Source organism: Scyliorhinus canicula, chromosome 21 (assembly GCF_902713615.1).
Source record: "Scyliorhinus canicula chromosome 21, sScyCan1.1, whole genome shotgun sequence".
Taxonomy (NCBI): Eukaryota; Metazoa; Chordata; class Chondrichthyes; order Carcharhiniformes; family Scyliorhinidae; genus Scyliorhinus; species Scyliorhinus canicula.
Genome location: NC_052166.1, coordinates 51718482 through 51742523, shown reverse-complemented (window position 1 = coordinate 51742523; position 24042 = coordinate 51718482). Strand labels below are relative to the sequence as shown.

The following is a 24042-nucleotide window of genomic DNA, read 5'->3' as shown; positions in this document are numbered from 1 at the left end:
GTGAACTCCAATGTCTGGAAATGTAGAAATCTGCGGGTGTAATGACCTCGCCAATGTACAGTACCTTCATTGCGTCATGTTTACTAAAATAAGTGTGATCTGTTTATATCTGCTTGTTGCTGCTTCATTTGATTGTGGGCTATTTTCAGAGTGTAATTCAGTCTGTGTTCCACTTGTCACTGATACTGGTTTGTAATGTGTCTAGTCTGTTTGATTAATGGCAATTTGGCTGAATAGACACTTCATAGGATATACCATTCCCTTGCACACAATACTGTGCAGAGCAAACGCACATGCTCTGTACAGAAACTGAAGCCGGGGCATTGACCAAAACGCAATACGTTTTCCTTCAATGTCCTAAACATCTCTGATCAAGCACAGCACTTTTTTTATTTATCTTCAAGATTATTCTGCACTTGCAACTATTGTAAGTAAAGGGTACCTGCTTTTTGTCAAGGCCCCATTTTAAAACAAATTTGCATTGGCAAACTGAGTGTGGATAAAGGGGCATGCTGAGCAGAAGTACCTCTGAGGGCCAGGGCTGAGAGAGGTATGGAAGCAAGTGACCCAGATTATATTTCAATACAATTGTTTGAGTTCCACTTTAGAAACTAACTCTGATTACACTAGTACAAGCACTTTTATGGTGAAAGTACTACAGTTGTACGTTCTTGCTACTGTATTAATATCCACTTGTATGATATGTATGATATGAGAGGATTACAACTTTTGTGTAAATCATTTCTTTCTGAGACTGCTTATTGTATAGATTAGGTTTGCACATGTAGTTTAGCAACAAAAATTGGGGCACATGTACTTCAGCAACAAAATTAATGGTAGGGGATTTCAACCCCCCCCCCCCCCCCCCCCCCCCCAATATTAACTGGGATATTCAAAGTGTGAAAGGTTTAGAGGAAGTGGAATGCTTAAAATTCATCCAGGCGACCTTTTTATGCCATAATGGAGAAAGTCCTACAAGGGAGGGGCAGTGTTGGATCTAGTTTTGGGGAATGAAGCCGGGCAAGTGGCTGAAGTTGCAGTGGGGGAACATTTTAGAAACAGTGACCATAACTCCATTGAATTTAAGGGAGATATCGAAAGGGACAAAGATGGACTGAAAATATAATTCTTAATTGGGAGAGGGCCGATTTTAATAAAATAAGACCAGGATCTGTCCAATGTTAACCGGGACCAGCTACTTGTAGGAAAATCTACAACAGAGCAATGGGATTCAATCAAAAAGGAAATACAAGGTCAACATGTTCCCATGATAGTGAAGGGAAGGAGCAATAAGTCCAGAAAACCCTGGATGTCAAGGGACATCCAGAGTTGGATTAGGGAAAAAAAGGAGGTTTATGGCAGATACAGAGGGCTCAAAATAGCGGAAGCCCTGAGGAATATAGACAGTACAGAGGGTTACTTAAGAAAGAAATTAGGAGAGCAAAGAGGGGGCATGAAAAAGCACTGTAGGTAAAATAAAGGAAAATCCAACGGTGTTTTATAAATATATTAAGGGCAGGAGATTGACTAGGGGAAGAAGAGGGCCCATTAGGGACCACGTGGCAATTTGTGTCTGGAACTGGGAGATGTAGGTGAGGCTTTAAATGAGTACTTTGCATCTGTGTTCACTGAGGAGATGGATAATTTAGGTATAGCAATCGGAGAGGGGCATTGTGATTCACTTAATACCTCCTCTCTCTCAATGTTAAGTTGTAAAACAGTTTTAACGGGCCTAAAAGTGAATAAATCCCCGGAGCCAGTTGAGATGTATCCCAGGTTGCTGTTTCAGCGGCTCTGACAAACATGTTCAAATCTTCTCTGGCCACAGGAGAGGTGCCAGAGGACTGAGGAGAGCTAATGTGGTGCCGTTATTCAAGAAGGGAACGAGGGACAGACCACCAGGAAATTACAGGCCAGTGAGCCTAACCTCAGTGGTAGGGAAATTACCGGAAAAAAAGTCTGAGGGACAGAATTAATCTCCACTTGGAGAGGCAAGGATTAATCAAAGAAAGTTGGCATGGCTTTGTCAAAGGGATATTAGTCTTACAAACTTGATTACATTTTTTTGAGGTGACTAGGTGTGTAGGCAAAGGTAGTGCGGTTTATGTAGCCTACGTGGACTTTAGTACGGCTTTAGACAAGGTCCCACATAGGAGGCTGTTGGAGAAGGTAAGAGCCCACAGGATCCATGGTAATTTTGCAAACTAGATCCCAAACTGGCTTGGTGGTAGGCAGCAGAGGTTGTTTTTGTGACTGGAAGCCTGTGTCCAGTGGTGTTCCGCAGGGATCAGTGGCTCCCTTGGTGTTTTTAATACACATTAATGATCTGGATGTGAATGTAGGAGGTATGATAAGTAAGTTCGCAGATGACACAAAATTTGGTGGTGTGGTAAATAGGAGATTTAACAGGATGTTGCCTGGGCTAGATCATTTCAGCTATCAGGAGAGACTGGATAGGCTGTGGTTGTTCTTCCTGGAGCAGAGAAGGATGGGGGGGGGGGGGGGAGAACCTGATTGAGGTGTATAAAATTGAGGGACATAAATAGGGTGGCAGGAATGTACCTTTCCCCTTAGTTGAAGGGGTCAATAACCAGGGGACATGGATGTGCGGAAATGCACAAGAGGTTTGGAGGAGATGTGAGAAAAAACGTTTTCACCCAGAGGGTGGTTGGAATCTGGAACTCGCAGCCTGAAACGCCGGTAGAGGTGGGGACCCTTACAACTTTGAAGAAGTATTTAGAAGCTGGAAAACTGGATTAGGATAGGTGCTTGATGGTCAGCGCAGGGGGGATGGCTGAGAGCCTCTTTTTGTGCTGTAAAACTCTTAAGTTCTATGACTCTAAATACTCACTGGGCAGCAGGTGGTTAGCACTGTTGCTTCACAATGCCAGGGACCTGCATTTAATTCCCGGCTTGGGTCACTGTCTGCACGTTCTCCCCGTGTTTGTGTGGTTTTCCTCCGGATGCTCCGGTTTCCTCCCACAAGTCCCGAAAGACGTGCTTGTTAGGTAATTGGGCATTCTGAATTCTCCCTCGGTGTACCCAAATAGGCGCCGGAGTGTGACGACTTTCACGGTATCTTCATTGCAGTGTTAATGTAAGCCTACTTGTGACACTACTAAAGATTATTATTATTATTTACTGTAGCTGGGCAAATTTAAACAATACAGTAGACTCATTTATGAGGTCCAGATTCAGAACTTGGAGTACCTGTTTCTAAACAAAGTTAGAGTGAGGAGGCATGAGAGAATCTCTCAACTCTGCTTTAACTCAGTTGAGCTGAATATAATGTTTGTTTAAACTGTAATTGGGGGTTGAAGGCACCCATATTAGAGAGACCTGTCAGTTCAGAATGATTAAATCTCTTTTTTGCAGAAATTGGAAATGTTGGAACTTACAATTTATTTATATTATAAAATTGGCACATATAATAATAATCTTCATTAATGTCACAAGTAGGCTTACATTAACACTGCAATGAAGTTACTGTGAAAAGTCCCTAGTCGCCACATTCCGGCGCCTGTTCGGGTACACCAAGGGAGAATTCAGAATGTCCAATTCACCTAAGTGCACGCCCTTTGGGACTTGTGGGAGGAAACCGGAGCACCCGGAGGAAACCCACACAGACACGGGGAAAATGTGCAGACTCCGCACAGACAATTTGTATTGTGAAATTGTATATTTGTACATACAGTGCTGAAAAAAATGCTGAATTTGATTTTGATTTGAACTGCAGGCTCGGACGATCTATCTGCCAAACTCTGGGATGTTTGTACTGGCCAGTGTATATATGGGATCCAGACTCACACGTGTGCGACAGTGAAGTTTGATGAGCAGAAACTAGTTACAGGATCGTTTGATAACACAGTGGCCTGCTGGGACTGGAGTTCAGGAACCAAGACCCAAAACTTCCGAGGTCATACAGGAGCAGGTAGTGAACAACAAAATGGAAATAATTTTACTTCTGCTACTTGACCTTCAGAGTACATGTGTGGTGAAAGTAAAAGTGGCTGTTTAAATTTGAGTATGTAATTCTTGACATACTAAGATCTCTTACTGCATACATACTTTCCCTAATAAAATAACCCCTATAAAGCTACAGTGTGGTGTATGGTAATATTTGTTTTCCCCAATCATGTAGCTCCAAAATGTTGTGTTCCATTTTGTTGCTAATACCCTCAACACTAGTTGCCATCTGTAATTTCATGCTCTTAAATCCTAAGCACACTTACTATCACTTACCAGAGGGTATCTATAATCTAGTGCACTTGTGCATTGTTTGTTTTTAAGTTGAGCAGGCGGTTGTAATTCAGTATTTATTCACGGTTTAAGAGCTTTTGCATTCTCCATCTGATGTTTTCGTCTCTTCCAGCATAGTTTTCAGGCTCCTAAGCCCCACTGGGTATATTAAAGCCCAACTGTTGTAACATTATACATCACCCAGTGTGCTTGAGCATTAAACTTCAAAGCATGGTGTACTGTGTTCCCAGTTTTTGATGGTTTATTTTGAGTCTACTTTAGTCCCCGGCTACTGGCGTAATTTGCTTCCTTGCTGCAATCTCACCATCTTTGCCAAGCCACCGCGACTTGAAAGCTACTTGCATTCAAATTGGGACCGATCCATTCTGGTTACCAGCTGCAGAAAGTAACACTAAAATTAAAACTGGTCCCAGTAAAAAGGTCACAATGAATGATGAACAATATAAACAGTAATTAGAAAGATCTTCTTGTTTACTTGATCTGACCCTACCCCCCTCTTCCCTCCCCTAGATCCCGATAGGTTCATCTGTCTACAACTACACCTCTCCCTGACGGCGCATCCAGACCAGACAGAAATGTTATGGACATAATCGCTGAAGGACATATTTCCGAGGCATTTAAGGACATTTTTCTTTTTGTTTGTTGACTCTGAAATCTGATCTGTTCTAACATCATAACTTTTTCTCTCAGTTTTCAGTGTTGACTATAATGATGAACTAGACACCCTGGTCAGTGGGTCTGCAGATTTCACTGTGAAGGTCTGGTCATTATCAACAGGAATCTGTCTGAATACCCTCACTGAACACACTGAATGGGTGACAAAGGTGACTATTATTGTGTTATATTTTATCTTGCAAATCTGCATTGTTTCTTCTGTTTGTTTAATTAAATGTGTTACAATGTGAAGATAGCCCTACCTTTGTGGTTTACTACTTGCTGTGGACTTTGATGATTTTTAGAAAGATATCCAATGTTACATTAGTACTGGAAATAGATCAATTTGCTACTAGCATTCAGTCAGTCAGTTCTGAGTTGCAACCTAATGTATCCTAAAGCTCCCGTTTAATGTTGCCACAGAAATGCACCTCGGAAGAGCTAATGCTAGTGTAATTATTTCCATTCTTCATTCTTACAATCTCTTTAAATTAGTTTGTCCCCTTTCAGACAAATCACTGATTGTCAGCTGCCCAAATTTAAGTTAGGGTTGGTTTGTTTGGAAACTCTTAAACCAAGGAGTAAAAGTACAAAATATTGACTCCATCATGTCTCCATGTTCTCTTCCTTTTCCCTTTTGTTGTCAGTCTAGCCATCATCGTGTGTGCGCCTTGTGGCACCTAGATCACAATAAATCACTTCTTCACAATGGACCTGTCAAATGAAAGACATATTCCTTGTGCTATCTCAATAGAAATTGCCAAGATGATTTCTATCCTCCCACTATGTTGTGAATTTTGCTAAACGTGTGACTTCAGAATGGTGAACAGAAGACTTCACCTGCAACAGTCTTTCCATTGCGTATTCCTAAGCAACTGTGAAATTGGAAGAACCGTAGCAAAACCTGATGTCAAGTGTAAAAGATTAGATTTCTACCATTGTGAAAGTATTGTCTTTAACATAAGAGATGAGTGGTGTCAAACCTTGAGTGGAACTTGACACTTGGGACTTGGTTCGTGTGCCTGAGTTGAATTTGTAACAATATCAAATACATTAAGCCCTCACTTTTTATGTCAACTCACTTAATGTTGCATCACTTTAATATTGTTAATGAAGTAGTGTCAATATATCCGTTTAATGTTGCCTGGTTAACTTTAACATCGTTTGCCACAAACTTCCTCTTCTGTGGCCTGTCTGCTCACATGACGTTTCCCGCAGTGCTTCCACCCTTGCCTTTGCTTCCCCAGGACCCTGCCGGCTATATACACACACACAAACACACACACTCACACACACACCGACCGTCTCCTTGCTGAAGTCCTGGGCTCTATCTAGTGGCAGAAGTTGGTCAGTGCAGGTAGTCAGGATCTCAGCCGCTACCTGCTGTTCTGCCACTAGCTGGAGCCTGTTTGAACTAAAAGTAGTGAGCACTAAGATGGGTACTGTAAACTTTAAATAATTTAATTGTATTGTATTTTGTATTTCTTTTATATTTATAGATGTATTTTAGCTTACAAGTTATTTCAGCTGGGAACTCAGGGTTCTGCATATGTATGGTACAGTATTTCAACTTGTACTTTGGTTTTCCCAAGTGAGAAATGTCCAAAGGAACCTAACTCTGACATTGACATCAATTCCTATGGGAACCTGTGATTCACTTGATGTTGATTCCTGTGGGAACCTATGATTCCCTTTATGTTATTTCACTTAAAGTTGCAACTTTCAGGAATGTAACCTCTACTTAAGGGGGGGACTTCCTGTACAATGATTTTCTAACAGAAATGGGTAGAGCATTGTAATTTATATATAGTAAGCATCATTTAATGTGGATGTTATTCAATATTAATTGAATGCAATTAAGTTTGACTTCATTTTAAATGCACTTTTAAAACTTGTACATAGTTGGATCACATGACTGGATTTCGGGAAACTGCTCTAATTTGTTGTTAGCAAATCGTTTGCCATGTAGGTGAATTTCATTAATATGTGGGTGTATGACCTGGTAGCGTTTAGTAAGCAAGTCTGCTACGCTGTTGAGATAACAACATCATAATCTGTGTCTCCTGCTCTGTACTTCAGCCTATTTCCTTTCCCAATGTAGGTGGTTTTACAGGTCAGCCAGGTCGAATCCGTGATGCACAATCCAGGGGACTACATTTTATTAAGTGCTGATAAATATGAAATCAAGGTAAAATAATTTTTTTAAAGGAGATACAAACTGCTTTCTATCCTCTCGTAGCTTTTTACGACTACTTCAGTTTTTGCAGCAAACCGGGGAGATAGCTGCGCTTCTCTAATATTGCGCATCCCTGAACTGCTATGCTGCAATGGATAGGCCTTCAGCTGCCTATGCTTACCCCTTAAGCTTACCCCTGCCACATGCCGCAGCATCCTCTTACCCGTGTCGTCCTCCTCCTCCTTTAGAATGCGCCTTAAAACCAAGCTTTTGCTTACCCATCCTAATGTCTCTTTAAGTGACTCGGTGTCAAATTTTGTCTAATACCGCTCTTGATATTTTACTCCATTAAAGATACAAATCGTTGTTGACTAGTTAATCATCAAAGATTGCTGAATTATAAGTTTGCCCATTTCTTTTCTGATCTTTAAAAAGTGTGATTAGCTATCTTGGGCTTTTCATTGTATTCATATTTGTTACCTCTAAATGTGACCTTACCTATTTTGATTTCCTTGACAGATTTATTAGAACTTTTGATTCTGTTGTCCTTTGTTACTGATGCACTTAATAAATTTTGATGGTCTATTTCTATTGCATGATTTTCAAAGCTGCTATACAAAATGCAACATTTCCCTGAAAAAGTTATTTAGATATGTGATTTTACAACAACCAATAGCTTAATCTGGTGTTGTATACCTATGAAGTAATGACGTTCACTTTTATCATGCCATGAGTTGAAAGAGCAGCTTTTAGTGGTGGAATGGATTGACCGCAATCTAATCCGGGTTTTGTTCCAATATATATTTGTGTCTCTAGTTTGGGAGTGAGTTTTGTTACTTTTCAGCCACGGTAATTTGTGGGAGTCCTTCATAACATCAACGTGCCTGGGTGTTGGGGGGTCCAATATTATCATCGCTGAAGAAACCTGCTGACCAGTGTATAACAGCAGCAAAGAGATAAGGTGAATTGTATGCTTTGTTGGCATTTGAAACATAGGAAGTCAAGATGCTACGGAACAGAACAATATATTTTTGTAAAAACAAAATAATGACATTGTGAAATTTAATGTTGCTGGTGAAAGTTTGTGTCCTAACCCATCATGCACCACGTTCCACTCCAGCCCTGGCCACTTTCCATAGGTCTGTCAAATGAATCCCCCAAAATTATCTGCTGTTTTGTTTGTTCCAAATCCACCCATGTAAAGTGATACTGTGCCACACTTCAACTTTTTAAATAGATTTTTTTGCAGTTGCCCATCTGACTATCCTTTCCTGAAGTACTGATTTCTGCGCAGTCTTCAGTGTATTTATGATTCTGGATGTGGGAGTTAACATGTTAACCAGGGTGCGTGTCACAATCCATGAGGGGATATGACTAACTTATTCTCCCTCTTTTCCTCTCTGCCTGTGTCTTGTTCCTGCCTCTTTCTCCTCCATCTTTCCTCGAGCAGGAACACTCCTCCCGTCCCGCTTTGATCCCTCTGGCAAAGAGGCCAGACATGTTAATTCTACAGACTCTCTGCCTATTTTCAGGTAACTTTGATCAGATTGGAATTCAAGTACGAGAACAGTTTGGCATCTGAGGCACAGCTGCTTCCTGGATAAACTCGGATCTCCCTTGGTTCTCCCCTTTAACTAGATTAATTTTAAGAATGAAGACTTCAGTTTTGTTCTCCAATTCAGTTTTTGCAATAATTGTATACATCGCATGTGGCAAACTGTTTTCAGTTTGCGTGACATTCTTGTGCAGGATGTGCATCTGCTACAAAATTGTGATGCAGAAGCTTCTTCTATCAGGCAGCCGTTTCTTATACCAGTTTGGTACTGGCTCAGTTGAAGGCTTAGCTCTGGGTCAAGGACCTGATGCTGTTAGCTCATTAGAATCTGGCTGCCTGATATCCCAGTTCTAGTACAGGATTCCTGATGGAACAGGCAACTTTGCGGAAGTCTAAACTGAATTTAACTCGTGTGCAGGCACACAATGTAGAACACGTTTGGCGCTGAGTGCGAATCCTCAATTATCAAAGGCATTCACATGCATTCGGCTGACTTAGAACAGCATTCTGTCCCAAATCCCAGCGATTCCAAACATAATATTTTTTTCTGGTGCTGGGCAGAGATAACTTTGTTACTAATTCTGATTGTTATCACAGTTAATGAAGACCTTGGCACTGAGTATAATGAATCAATACCTTTTGGCCTTCATCCTTCAAGAACTCTGATCCCACTTATTTATTATTCGTTAATTCTTAGAATTTTGCTGCTGTTTAAAGGTGGTTGAGATTCTGAGACACTTGCTTATTTTAGAAGGAAACTATTCAGTCCATTGTGCCTATGTACACTTTTAAAAGGTCAATCCAATCCCTTCTTTCCTTTGTATGGAAGAACAAGGAGCAGGATTCGGCAATCCAACACCTCAAACCAACCGCATTCAATACGATCATAGTTGATCTCATCTCGGCCTCAACTCCACTTTCCTGCCCATTCTCCATAACCCTTCAACCCATTACTAATTAAAAATCTCTCTATCTCCTCAAATTTACTTCATGCCCCAGCATCCATTGAACTCTGGGGTAGTGAATTCCACAGATTTATGACCCTTTAGGAGAAGTAATTTCTCTGCATTTCTGTTTTAAATCTACTATTGCTTATCTTAAAGCTATGACCTCTCATTCTAGAGGAGGAAACACAAGAGGAAGCATCCGCTGTATGTCACTTTGTCAATACCTTTTATCATCTTCTATACCTCAATTAGCCCTCTCATTCTTCTAAACATGTGGAAATACAGGCCTAAACTGCTCAATCTCTCTTCATAAGGGTGGCCCGGTGGCACAGTGGTTAGCACTGCTGCCTCACAGTGCCAGCAACCCAGGTTCAATTCTGGCCTTGGATGACTAAGTGGAGTTTACACATTCTCCCCATGTCTGCATGGGTTTCCTCTGGGTGCTCTGATTTCCTCCCATAGTTCAAAGACGTGCAGATTAGGTGGATTGGCCATGCTAATATTGCCCAAAAGGTTAGGTGGGGTTATGAGGATAGGAGTGGAGATTTGGGCCCAAGTGTGGTGTTCCATGGAGGGTTAGAGCAAGGGCCGGTGCATACTCGATGGGCTGAATAACCTCCTTCTGCACTGTAGGGATTCTATGAAAAGTGCCAATCAAATCCATTTAATAAGACAAACTCCTCAACTTTGAAATCAATTTAGTGAACCTCCTCTGAACTGCCTCTAATGTAACTACATCCCTCCTCAAGTAAGGGGACCAAAATTGTAAACCAGGTGCGATTTCACCTCGTACAATTGTACCAACACTTCCCTAGTTTTATGCTCTATTCCTTTAGTCATAAATGCCATGATTGTTTGCCTTCCTTATTTCCTGCTTCCCTCTGCACCAAAGCACTCTGAAGTTTCTGTCCTTTTGAATAAAAATTTGCCTTTCTATTTTTCCAACCAAGCCTCATTTGCAAATTTTGGCCCACTCACCTAATCTATCCATATCCATTTGTAAATTTCTTATTTCCTCGTTGCAATTTACACCCCACCTATTTTAGTGTAATCTGCAAATTTGACTGTAGTACCTTCTATTCCTGCATCCACGCCATTCTTATAGATTGTAAATAGTTGGGGTCATGAGGACTGAACCCTGTGGCACACCACTAGTTACATCTTGCCAAGCAGAAAAAGACCCATTTATCCCGACTCTCTGACTTCTATTGGTTAGCCAGTCCTCTATCCAAGCTAATAAATTACCCTAACCCCATGTGATCTTACCTTTTGCATTAACTTTTTCTGCGGCACCGATTCCCTAAACATTTGAGTAATTTTAATTTTCCTTACTGTGACAGCAAAGTTCTACAATTACACTACAATTGAGACCTCACCGTTATGTCTTGAAATCCACATTACACTGAGTCATATCTTCATGTCCTCACTTCTGGATGTCATAGAATTTGCAGTGCAGAAGGAGGCCATTTGGCCCAACGAGTCTACACCGGCCCCTGAAAGAGCACCCTCAGCCCACACCTCCACCCTATCCCTGGGAGAACCTGGTTGCTCCCATCTGATTTGCTTCACAAGGATGAAAATATTTAAAAGGTTCACTACAGTTAATGATGGCTCCCTCAGTTAATATTTTGGGCATACCTATTTGTCCTACTCTGGAACTACATGCTTTAGATGCTCCCGAACAATATCTCCACAGTTAAGGTGTGAAAAGTACTGGTGAAATTTTCAGTGAAATTTCTCGAGTAAGCAAACTATATTTCAAGAGTCTCCAAAAGTCAAGGTTCTTAGAAGGTAATAGACACCATATTATTGTTGGAAACCATATTGTATACACTTGACACTAGTTTCATCGTTCGAGATTCTAATCCTTATAATGTAAATGCTGCAGTGAGGACCATTTTATGGAATTGCATTAATTCCAATACACAGTTCGGGGCAGCCTTTCAGGTCTGCTAACTTGCAGAGCAGGAATAGTTAAGTCTTGTCTAATGCTGTCGCGCATTCTTATGTGAGCAAATACTAGTCTAGATTTTCTTCCTTAGTAGTTCTAATATATTTCATTAAATATCATTAACATTTTATAGGTTTGGCCAATTGGGAGAGAGGTCAACTGCAAGTGTTTGAAGACTCTTGCTGTGTCAAATGACCGAAGCATATGCCTCCAACCAAGACTGCAATTTGATGGCAAGCACATTGTTTGCGCGTCTGATCTAGGGTTGTACCAGTGGGACTTTGCAAGTTACGATATTATCAGGTATTATGTGAAAGTTATCGGGAACATTTTTAATGAAAGTCTTGCCGCTCTGGCGTGGGAGTGAAATGTGAATGCTATTCAAACAGCAATCCCCAGAAGCTTGTTGAGTTGGATTCAGTAAATCTGCTGAATAGTGGCCTGTTATTGGAACAAGTACCTTTTAAAAACTGAAATTTTGGGTGGCATGGTGGTGCAGTGGTTAGCACTGCTGCCTTATGGAACCGGGTTAGATCCTGGCCCCATTCTTCCCATGTCTGCATGGATCTCACCCCCGTAACACGAAAGATGTGCAGGCTAGATGGATTGGCCATGCTAAATTGCCCCTTAATTGGAATATTTTTTTTAAACTATAATTTTATCACAAAAAGCAATGTCGTTTGGGAAAGGGAACATGCCACCACTACTCCGTTTGGCTACACAGACTTTAGGCTTCAAATTTTCAGAGGAGACATGGCAAAATAATTGCAAAGGCATCTCATCCTGTGCAATAAATCTAGCCTTGCCATCTACGTGTAAAGAACAGGAGGAAAAGCATTTGCTTGTGCAAGTTGCAAACTCTAAAATGTTTAGAAAACAGATTTACTGAAGATCAATAGTAATATAGTAACAATAATATATTAACAGTAAAATAGAGGGTAAACTACAGCATTGTCAATGGGATCAATTTACAAATGTGGAATAACTTAATTTAAAATTAAAATGAGCTGTAAGTGGAAAATCTGTGTTCTCCATTTGGATGATGATGATGAACAGTAACGGTAACAATTCAAAGTAGTTTACACTAACAATCTCAGAAATGCAATTTACTACGTCATGAAGACAGACCTCTAGAAAGGGGTAACTCATGAGAGAAAATCTTGTAAAATAAGCACTGAAATTCAGTGGGTAGGATTTTTCTTCTAGTCTGAAAGTCTTCTTTCAGCGAGACCTTTTGGGTGGAATTCTTTGGCCTCCCTGCCGCATGTTTCTCAACAACGGGAGTCGGCACATTGTTTGCTGGCGGTGGGATTGTCTACTCCTACCGCCATCAATGGGATTTTCCATTGAAGCCACCCCACGCCGTCAGGAACTCCACAAGTGGGTGTGCACTGCCCGAAAGGCCAGAGATTCCCACTGCCAGCCAGCAGCCAGAGAATTCCGGCCTTCGTTCCACTTAAAACGGTGGAAATCCTTTTTGGTAATTTTGAGAAGTAATAGTTTAGTAATTACAACAGAATAAGCCGGCACAGACGTTTATCCTAAGGTCGCTAATTCATTTTGATTTTATTTCCTGTAATTGCGTGTCATAATTTATAGAAAAATAGAAAATAGGAGCAGGAGGAGGCCATTTGGCCGTCTGAAACTGCTCCACCATTCATTATGATCATGGCTGATCTTCCAATTGAATAGCTTAATCCATTTTTCCCCCATATCCTTTGATCCCCATTGCCCCATTGCCCTATAAGTGTTTTTTCTAACTGCTTCTTGAAAGTGTACAACTTGCATTTAAAAAAAAAAACAAATTTTGTCAATTGCTTATAAACAGGCCATTTGGCCCAACCAATCCATACTGGCGTTTTATATTCCACTTGAGCCATTCCCGTCCTTTCTCATGTAACTTAATCTGCATAACTCTATATCCCCTTCTAATCGAGCTTCCCTTTCAATGCATCTATGCTATTAACGTCAACTACTCTGAGATAGAAATTCCACATTCTCACCACTCCATGGGTAACTAAGGAAGTTTTTCTGAAATACCTTTGATTTTTTTGGTGACCGACATATATTGATGATGGTCTCAAGTTATTTTTCTTTCTCTCTCTCTCTCTCTCTCTCTCTCTCTCTCTCTCTCTCTCTCTTCACCCCCTCCCCCCCCCCCCCCCCCCCCCCCCCCCCCCCGGCGCCCAAACGCACAATTAGAAAGCATACCATTAAGGAAGGGACAATAATGACTTTCCATTTCTTCTATCCAGTACTCACATTGAGCATTCTTCAGTTAGCTCGAATATGGTTTGATGGAATATTAAGACCTTTCCTCTATTGCATTATCAGAAGAGCACCTTGAACTGAATATCAGTTTTCCAACTTGGTTTCTATGTTGAACTAAGAGAAGTTCTATGCTTTTCAGTCTGGAGTGAAGTTGAAGACAGACTAGCAGTGAACAGCCAGTCTTCACTTGCACTTCTCCAATACCTTTGGCTTCTGCCACAAATTCTATTCGCTAACCATCAACTCTATCCCTCTTCCTGACCGCTCTCTGAAGCTGAATCTTGCCAACCCATTTGTGCAGAGGTGAGCTTCCTCGCCCTCCTTAACATTGCCCATTTCGGCCCAGCCTCCGCTCACCTACTGAAACCCTTGAACATGCCTTTGTCAGCTTTAGATTGATCTAGGTCCCGTACCAGCCTCCTAAGCACCCTCTGTAAACTTGATCATCGAACATTATGTTGTTCATATTCCATCGTGCACCAAGTCTAGTTACCCATTGCCACAGCATTCAATGACTAATATTGCTTCCTGATCTGGTAACTCGCCAATTTTCTTTCATCCTTGTTTCCAAGGCTTTGCCATTTCCTATCTTTGTAAACTCCTACAACCCTTGGATCTCTGCCCTCTTCCAATTTTGACATCTTAAACATCTCCAGTTTTCATCGCCCTACCATTGGTGGCCATGCTTTCAGCTGCCTAGACCCTAATCTCTGGAATTCACTCTAAACATGTATACCTCTCACTACCTCCTTTTTACGACTCCATAAAATCAACTTATTTGACTTAGCTTGTAGGTCACCTTCCTAATACCTGCTTATATGCCAATCCACCTACCCTGCACATCTTTGGGTTGTGGGGGTGAGACCCACACAGACATGGGGAGAATGTGCAAACTCCACACGGACAGGGACCCGGGGCCGGGATCGAACTCGGATCCTCGGCGCTGTGAGACACTGCGCCACCATGCTGCCCTCATGATGTTTCTCTACCTAAAGGTGCTATATAAATGCATATTGTTGTTGACTGCAGTAACTTGTCAGAGACTGCTAACTTGGAAATTAGCCCATTTCCCTTTCGCTCCTTTGGAGACACGCAATTGCTGACTGACCTGTTCTGCATTGATCAGTGTATTAACATTAGTTGCATTTAGTTACGGCTTCACCTATTTGTGTTTCTCTTGACAGAGTTATTCGAACTCCTGATTCTACAAATCTTTCCTTGCTGAGCCTGGGAGAAGTCTTTGCTCTGCTGTTTGACAGCCATTATCTGTACATTATGGACCTGAGGACAGAGAAACTAGTTGGTCGCTGGCCTTTGCCCGCATATAGGAAATCCAAGAGGGGTTCAAGTTTCCTGGCGGGGGAGACGGCATGGCTAAATGGACTCAATGGCACAAATGACGCAGGCCTGGTTTTTGCCACAAGCATGCCAGACCATAGTATTCACATGGTCCTGTGGAAGGAAAACGGATGAAGAAACATTTTTAAAACAGTCAGGCATGAACTGCTCGTGCTGCTGTTCCTGGGGATACTTCTGAGAATGCAAAAATCTTTGCATCAACCAAAGTCCGTGCAGACCTGGCATTCTCGTGTGTACAGTTACGGTTAATTGCCTTTATATTTTTTAAGAAAGTCAAATGAAACCAGCATGTTGAAAATTATAATTGCAGCTTAAATCCGTTTGCTTGCAAATTGATGTACCAATACAGGGATGGGGAAGGAAAAAAAAAACAGTAATAGCTGTTTAATTTTTCATGGCACTGTTTAGAAATTTATTACGAGCCAAGGGTTGCATATTATGCTTGACGAGCACATTTCAATGTACTGAATCTATTGTTTGCAGTATTCTGAACATTCCCTGAATGCCTTCATTTCTTCTGCACCTGACAATATGGAACACCTTACTTTTTTTTATATATATATATAATATATATATATAAATATTTCCATTCAGGACTTTGCCTTAATGCTTTTCGTAGTGGTTGCTCTCAAAGAACATGTTTATAGAACATAAGTAGGTACTTTAAATTTGTCCACATTTTATATTTTGGTATAGTCAGTATTTACAATGATATTTTTACTGAAATTTGCCCATGTTGTCACAGTTGTTAATTATCTTCAATATATTCTTTCTGAAAAAAATAATTGGGAATTTACTTGGTTGCTTTGCTCATTGTAAGTCTACAAACGTAGAATCTTTAACACGAAGCAGTGTAATGAAGATATTCCCTTTGCATTTGAGATTGTTAGAATGGAAACAGCTTTTGCAGTGTCTCTGGTAAGACATGGTTGGGAGGGGCAGGGAGGGAGGTAGATTTGGGGGAGATAGCGGGGTGCCACATTTCTCCCTCCCACAAGATTTGGCCTGCCTAGTAATTAATGCCAAGACCAGGAGCTGCTGAAAAGGTTACAGTCAGGCAGTATGCTGCCTGTACTGCTAACATAGGAACATGAATAGGCCATTCTGTGAGATTGTGGTTAATCTGAATCTATCTTCCATGGCTCTATCTCTGCTCAGGGGGGATCTAATATGCTCCCTCCCAAAAGGGGGTTGTGGTTACACATTTTTTTTTAAATAAGAGCATCTGCACACTTACTATTGAAGCAAACTGCAGGGGTGTGTGTGTGTATATGGGATATGTGTATATATATATATATATATATATATATATATATATATATATATATTTATAAATATACACACTTGCAGTTTGCTTCAATATTGAGGATGCAAAACCTATGTACAATATATGTTTTAAAATACAGGAGAGATCACTTTTATTCAAATCTTTTATGGTGCTTTTCTCTGGTGTCAGGTTGGAATTATAGCTGCTCCATGGCGATGCTTAAATTAAGTGGCAATATTGTTGAAGGATTGCACAGGAACATGTGATTGTATTTCTTCTTGAGCAATAGCTAAAGCGCTGGTTGAAATCAGCCTGAAAGGAATGAGAATAATTCATGTGAACTTGCCATCTGCTCCTGTCATTGTGTTTATTGAATTGTGTAACACGTTGAGGTTTTTATAAAAAGAAACATTTGAAAAATATGACTGAAAAGTAAAATGTAAAGCTGGTGTCGACAATACATACTCACTTAGTAAGGGGTGGTTTGACCATTATCGTTTTGAAGGATGAGTATTATCCTATATTCATGTATTTAGGAGATGAACCAGAATGACAGAGCAGATCTAGTGAAGAGCTTCCGTTCATTTATGCTGTGTACCCTCACCTCCTCTGACTGAAAGTCAACAAAATTCTGCAAATGGTGTTGCTACTTCCAGCTGGAATATTGGATGTTCTGATACTGAGCCAGTTTTGATTGCAGCTTTTGGTTTATATACACACCTCCAAGATTGTAAAAGGTATGACCATGTTGTAAATTTTCTGGCTTCACGTTGTACCAACTATTATTTTCACTTTCCTTTCATCTTTAGTTCTTATGTATTAATTGTTGAGTACTAATTACTTGTAGACTATTTTAATAATTTTTTAACCTCTGTAACAGATTAACCTCTTGCTGCCTGACATAACCTCGGACCATCTGACACGTATGCAATGGTGCACTTGGTCAAGGACGTGCAATCTTGTTTGTTTTTGCGAAAAGAATCTATTGATGTCTAATTTTAAACTTTGCATTTTTCATCCATACTTCATACTCTAGATATTTAATTGACATCTGTTTACATTCTTATAATGTGTGAGGGATCAGAGAGTTCAGCTTTCTCAAATGCAGTTGAAACCATTCCAGCAAATTAACAGAGGCTAGTGCAATATTTTCCTATCTGTTAAATATGTAATTATCTGAAAGTTATTGCTGGCAATGTTTTGTAGCAACGATGCCACGCTGTCACACCAGTTGCCTATTTTTGTATATGCTTGTAAAAAGATATCTTGATAATGATTTGATTCCCAGAATGATATTGTTCAGGTAAATTCTTCTGAAATATTATCTGGGTCTGAGGAATGTTGATTTGTAACAATTACCTCATCAAAGTTAGGGCTAGACCATTCAGGAGAGATGTCAGGAAGTACTTCACGCAAATGGTGGTCAAGGTTTGGAACGCTCTCTCACAAACAGCAGTTGAAACTAGAACAGTTGTTAATTTTAAATCTGAGATGGGTAGACAGATTTTTGTTAAGCAGAGATACTAAAGGATTATATGTGGAGTTAGGTCATAAATCAGCCATGATCTCATTAAATGGCCTGACAGGCTTGAAGAGCTGAATGGCCTATTTCTGTTCCTATGTTCCTGAAATGTAATCATCCTATTTTTGTCAAGTACAAAGTACACATTTTTCCCCAGGAGAATTTCCTAAAGGTAGATTTGAGTATTGCTGAGAAAGGGGACTTTTTTTTTTGTTGAAGCTTTTCTTTTCAAACTCATCAGGACAATTCACAACAATACTAAAACATCAAATATTTGGTATTTGATGTTAAGCCACAAGAAAAAATATATTTTTCAGCCATACACAAGTTCTGTAAACAAAAACCCTCCAAGATAAGTATTTGGAATGATTAATTCAGTCGTCGTTCTGTTTCAAATCTAAACACGTGGAGTAAGTAATTGGTTTTTAAAATCTGGTGTTGCAACCAATTAATTGGTTCAGCAGTTTATGCAGAAAACCTTTTGGGAGAAATATGTGCAAAAAATAAAAGCTGCATCTATCATTGATCTTAATTGAAACAATAATATTTCATGCGTTAGACGAAAGTTTTTAAGTGTGCAAGCAATACTTTATAATATAAATTAATTTCTACTGTTTAGAAAGTTACTGTGTAGAAATTATAATGTTTAGATTTATTTAGCAAGGGTGGAATGTGATGAGAATTATAAACCCTTCAATTCAATTTAATTGTTGCAAATATCTATTAATCCTGTGATATTGGAATAACGGTGTCCCGATGGGAAAGACATTGGGGAGAAAGATAGATAGATTATAGCTATGGTGTATTTCCTGGAGAGTGGTGAGCTGTACTTTAAAACCACTTTCACAAACCAATAATTGCATCAGAAATGTGTGTGTAAAATTAAATCTTACACATTCAGACCCTTAACAAGTAATTATAATGAAGCATGCTTGAGCTGCATTATATTTCTTTAGTCCTTTACTTTGGTGTGACTAATTCATATTGACGTAAGCAATTAAAAGGCGAATTTTATGATGACCAACACCACTTCTCATTCTCCCCAGAGTGTTAGTAGTTTGTTATATTGGCATCTGCCTAAACATTAAAAACCCATGAATCTTAAGTCTGTTGACATTAAGGTATTATATAACAGTACTGAAGTCCAAATCGAAGTTTGACTTTCACAGGCACCCAATGCAAAAATTAACATGCTGACGTTACAAATATTTGTTCATGGGGGATGTGAGTGTTGCTGGAAATATCAGCATTTGTTGCCTCCGTCCCTCATTGCCCTTGAGATGGTTTTGAGCTACTGCAGTCTATCTGGCACAGGTACATCCACTGTGCTGTTCAGAAAGGAGTTCCCATTTTTTTTGACCCAGCAACAGTGAATGAATGGAAATATAGTACCAAGTCAGGAGGAGAACTTGCAGGCGATTTTCCAGTACGTCTGCTGCCCTCGACCTTCTGGGCAATAAGGGTTGTGTGATTGAAAGGTAATTTCAAAGGAGGGTGGGCAGGTTACTGCAGTGGATCTTGTCTATGGAATGCACTGCTGCCACTCTGCTTCAAAGACAAAAGGAGTAAATTGTGGTCAATGAGACCTGGCTGCTGCTTCGAGGAGCGTGTTGAGCTTGTGTGTGTTGGAGCTGCACGCATCCAGGTAAGTGGAGAGAATCCCATCACCCTCCTGACTTGTGCCTTGTAAAAATGGTGAACAAGTTTTTGGGAATCAGGCGGTGACGTGCTCCCTGCAGAATATTTGGCATCTGCTTTGCTCTTGCCTGGCATTTATGTTACTTATTACCACTTAACAGCTCAAGCCTGAACATTGTGCAGGTCTCGCAGCTTTATGGAACCAGACAGCACTATCCGAGGAGTCGTGAATGGTACTGAAAATTGTGCAAGCATTCCCATTGAGGGAGGGAAGAGCGTGGATGAAGTAGCTGAAGACGGTGGTGCCTTGGACACCACTGTCCTTTGACTGAGGTGACCTCCCTCATCAACAAAATTGCTTCCTGATTCTGTTGACTTACTTTGGGCTCCTTTATGCCAGAACTCAGTCTAATGCTGCCTTGATGTCAGAGGATTCCATGCTCATCGCACTTCAGAAATTGTGCTCTTTGTCCATGTTTGGACCGTGACTACAGTGAGGTCTGGAGCTGAGTGATGGCAAGATTGAGCAAGGCACAAAGTCCTACAATCTACAAAGAAATGGGAGTTTCACTCCTTCATAATGACTTTTGAAAACCTTCAGTCAGTTTTGCTATCTGTATTTTTACAGTTCCCTAATGGTTGTAATGATTTGCAGTTCTTATAAAATGTATGAGTATGTCTCTACAGAGTATGTGTAGAGTCAGATATAACTAGAATGAAGGAAACACAATCTTCAGAAACAAACACTGTTCAGCAAACATTAATGTACAACGATACAATTGTTACCATCAACAAATTCTAGCAGTTAATATTTGCCTGAATCTAGGTAATTTGTTTAGTAGATAATGATCAAATATTTCTTCCTTCCGGTTAACCACAGATTGGAGTCAATTGATAGAAATTCATAAAGGGAAAATGCCCAGGTGCATTTAAGAGCCATACGTTCCCTAAATTGCATGACAACTTTGATATTTTAAATTCAAGAAGTTTAATGCAGATCCTTGATTAATGAGTCACTGTTCTATTTATTTCGTTTTAATCTTTTAAAAAAATATCAGGAAAATTCACAAACCTGTTACTGATCTTCAGTTTTAACAGAGGTGTGTGTGTTACTGCGAGTAACAGTCAGGAGAGGAGATGGACTCATGGGAGGGGGGGGGGGGGGGGGGGGGGGGCACTGGCTGGGCCAGCATTTTATTATTGCCCAGCCCTATTTGCCCTCAACTCTGCTCTGGAGTTGATGGTAATTTCACGTGCTAATGAGGTGCATTTGAAGCGATCACAATATTTTTTGAATTCATCACCTCCATCCCTCGGGTTTTCAGTGGACTGTGAAATAAAGGTGAGACTTCATACAATAGGATAAAGGCAGCCTTCACCATCTGCTGCAACACTGTTAAGCAGTGATGGGATCTGTAGGAAGTCAGAGCAGAAAAGAAGTGAGTCCAGAAGACCCAGGAGCAGAATTAGGCCACTCAGCCCATTGAGTCTGCTCTGCCATTCAATCATGGCTGATATTTTTCTCATCCCCATTCTCCTGCCTTCTCCCCATAACCCCTCATTAATCAAGAACCTATCTATCTCTGTCTTAAAGACACTGATTTCGACCGCACAGCCTTCTGTGGCAAAGAGTTCCACAGATTCCCTCCCCTCTGGCTGAAGAAATTCCTCCTCATCTGTCTTTTAAAGGATCATCCGTTTAGTCTGAGATGGTGTCCTCGGCTTCTAGTTATTCATACAAGTGGAAACATCCTCTCCACATCCACTCTATCCAGGCCTTGCCGTATCCTGAAAGTTTCAGTGAGATTCCCCCCTCATCCTTTGAACTCCAACAAGTACAGACGCAGAGTCCTCAACCATTCCTCATACGACATGCTCTTCAATCCAGGGATCATTTTTGTGAACCTCCTCCGGACCCTTCCCAAGGCCAGCACATCCTTCCTTAGATATGGAGCCCAAAACTGCTCACAATACTCCAAATGGCGTCTGACCAGAGCCTTGTATAGCCTCAGAAGTACATCCCTGGTCTTGTACTCTAGCCCTCTCGACATGAATGCTAACATTGCATTTGCCTTCCTAACTGCTGACTGAACCCGCACGTTAATTATCAACAAGGACTCCCAAGTCCCTTTGTGCTTCTGATTTTCTAAGCTTCTCTTTATTTAGAAAATAGTCTATGCCTCCATTTCTCCTTCCAAAGTGCATAACCTCACACTTTTCCACATTGTATTCCCTCTCCCACTTCTTTGCTGACTCTCCTAGCCTGTCCCAAGTCCTTCTGCAGCCCGCTTTCTTCCTCAATACTACCTGTCCATCTACAGATCTATGTATCATTTGCAAACTTAGCAACAGTGCCTTTAGTTCCTTCTTCCAGATCATTCCTGTATATTGTGAAAAGTTGTGGTCCCAGCACCAACCCCTGAGGCACACCACTAGTCACTGGCTGCCATCCTGAGAAAGACCCCATTATCCCCACCTTCTGCCAGTCAGCCAATCCTCTATCCATGCCAGGATCTTACCCTTAACACCATGGGCGGCACCTTGTCAAAGGCCTGGAAATCTAAAATCATGTCCACTGGTTCTCCTTTGTCTAACTTCCTTGTTACTTCCTCTACTTCCTCAAATAACTCAAACAGATTTGGCTGACATGACCTCCCATTGGCGAAGCCGTGCTGACTCGGTTCTATTTTATCATACTCTTCCAAGTATTCTGCAATCTCATCTTTAATAACAGACTCTCAAATCTTACCAACGACCGAAGTCAGGCGAACCAGCCTATAATTTCCCATCTTCTGCCTCCCTCCCTTCTTAAACAGTGGTGTTACATTAGCCACTTTCCAGTCCTCTGGGATCCTTCCTGCCTCCAGTGATTCCTGAAAGATCATCATCAATGCCTCCACAATCTTCTCAGCTAGCTCTTTTAGAACCCTGGGGTGTAGTCCATCCGGTCCAGGTGATTTATCCACCTTCATACCTTTCAGTTTCCCCAGACCCTTCTCCTTCGTGATGGGCACTGCACTCCCCTCTTCCCCCTGATTGTTCTGGAGCTCTGGCTTCCACCGTGAAGACTGATATAAAGTAACTATTCAATCCCACTGCCATTTCTTTGTTTCCTATTATTACTTCTCCAGCCACATTTTCCAGTGGTCCAATGTCTATTTCTGCCTCTCTCTTACCTATCTTCCTTTATATTACTAGCTAACTTGCACATTTCATCTTCTCCCCTCTTATTGCATTTTAGTTGTTCTCTGCTCGCTTTTAAAGGCTTCATAATTCTCACCACTTTGTATGCTTTTTCTTTTGATTTTATGCTGTCCTTGACTTCCCTCATCAGCCATGGATGCCTTGTCCTCCCCTTAGCATGTTTCCTCTTCCTTGGGATGAATTTCTGTTGTGCCTCCAGAATAACCCCCAAAACCCCTGCCATTGCTGGTCCAATGTCTTCTCTGCTAGGCTCCTTTTCCAATCAACTCTGGCCAGCTCCTCCCTCATGTCTTTGTAATTACCCTTATTTAATTGTAATACTGTTACATCTGATTGCAGCTTTTCCCTCTCAAACTGCAGGGTAAATTCTTCCTTCTCAAACTGCAATCATATTGTGGTCACTGCTCCCTAAGGGTATCTTCATCTTAATTGATTTTCCCAGTCCACCTGCATATTGAAGTCCCCCATGATTATTGTAATATAGTCTTTTTTACATGCCTTTTCTATCTCCTGATTTATTTTCTGCCTACATCCTGACTACTGCAAGGGGGAGTGTACATAACTCCCATCAGTGTCGTTTGCGATTCCTCAACTCTACCCAAAGAGATTCTATGACTTCTGATCTTATATCGCGACTTGCTATTGATTTAACTTCATTCCTTACTAACAATGCAACTCCGTCCCCTTTGCCCATCTGCCTGTCCTTTCGATAGGACACATATTCTTGGGATATTTAGATCCCAGCCCACAAATTGATAGATTCTGTAATGAGATGTAGAGCTGGTGAAACCAATTTGAACATTGGTACAAATACTTGGCAAGTGTCACTTAACACTGGATGACTCCTGCCATCACTTCACTGACCATTGAGGAAAGGCTGGCTGGTAGGATTTGTCCTTTTTGTTAGTCGGTCACATGGAGAAGGCCTACCTGGACAAGTTCCAATATTGCTGGGTAGATGCCAGTATTGTAGTTGTACTAGAACTCTTGACTTGAGTTACAGGTAGTTGTGAAGCACAGTACTGCAGCTGAGATATCATCGGGATCTGTAACTTTTGCTGTGTTCACTACACTCTGTCATATCCTGATACTGTGATTGAAGTCTATGCTCAGTTATCTCCCTCTGTTACCATATATTGATACCCCACCAATATTATATTCTTTGCCTTTATTATGTGCACCATAGCTGGTGATAATTGCGTTAGAATTATTCACATGTACCAATATTACATTCGGAA

General features: G+C 40.8%; 1 protein-coding gene and 1 long non-coding RNA gene across 5 annotated transcripts in view; both read left to right on the top strand.

The window, feature by feature from the left end:
• fbxw2 (F-box and WD repeat domain containing 2) overlaps window positions 1–16384 on the top strand; it is a 40634-nt gene extending 24250 nt beyond the window's left edge. For 3 of the 4 annotated variants that reach the window (XM_038781981.1, XM_038781984.1, XM_038781982.1), the window contains 5 exons: window positions 3737–3931; window positions 4951–5084; window positions 7016–7102; window positions 11677–11846; window positions 14999–16384. In XM_038781981.1, the coding sequence (XP_038637909.1) occupies window positions 3737–3931; window positions 4951–5084; window positions 7016–7102; window positions 11677–11846; window positions 14999–15287 (875 nt within the window). In that variant the 3' untranslated portion in view covers window positions 15288–16384. The remainder of the gene's footprint in view (window positions 1–3736; window positions 3932–4950; window positions 5085–7015; window positions 7103–11676; window positions 11847–14998) is intronic. The other variant, XM_038781985.1, reaches the window with a different exon arrangement.
• Window positions 16385–16481: 97 nt separating this feature from the next.
• On the top strand, window positions 16482–20284 carry LOC119955605. Its single transcript, XR_005458502.1, has 2 exons — window positions 16482–17177; window positions 19762–20284. It is a non-coding gene; the product is annotated as an uncharacterized LOC119955605 (long non-coding RNA).
• Window positions 20285–24042: the final 3758 nt, after the last annotated feature.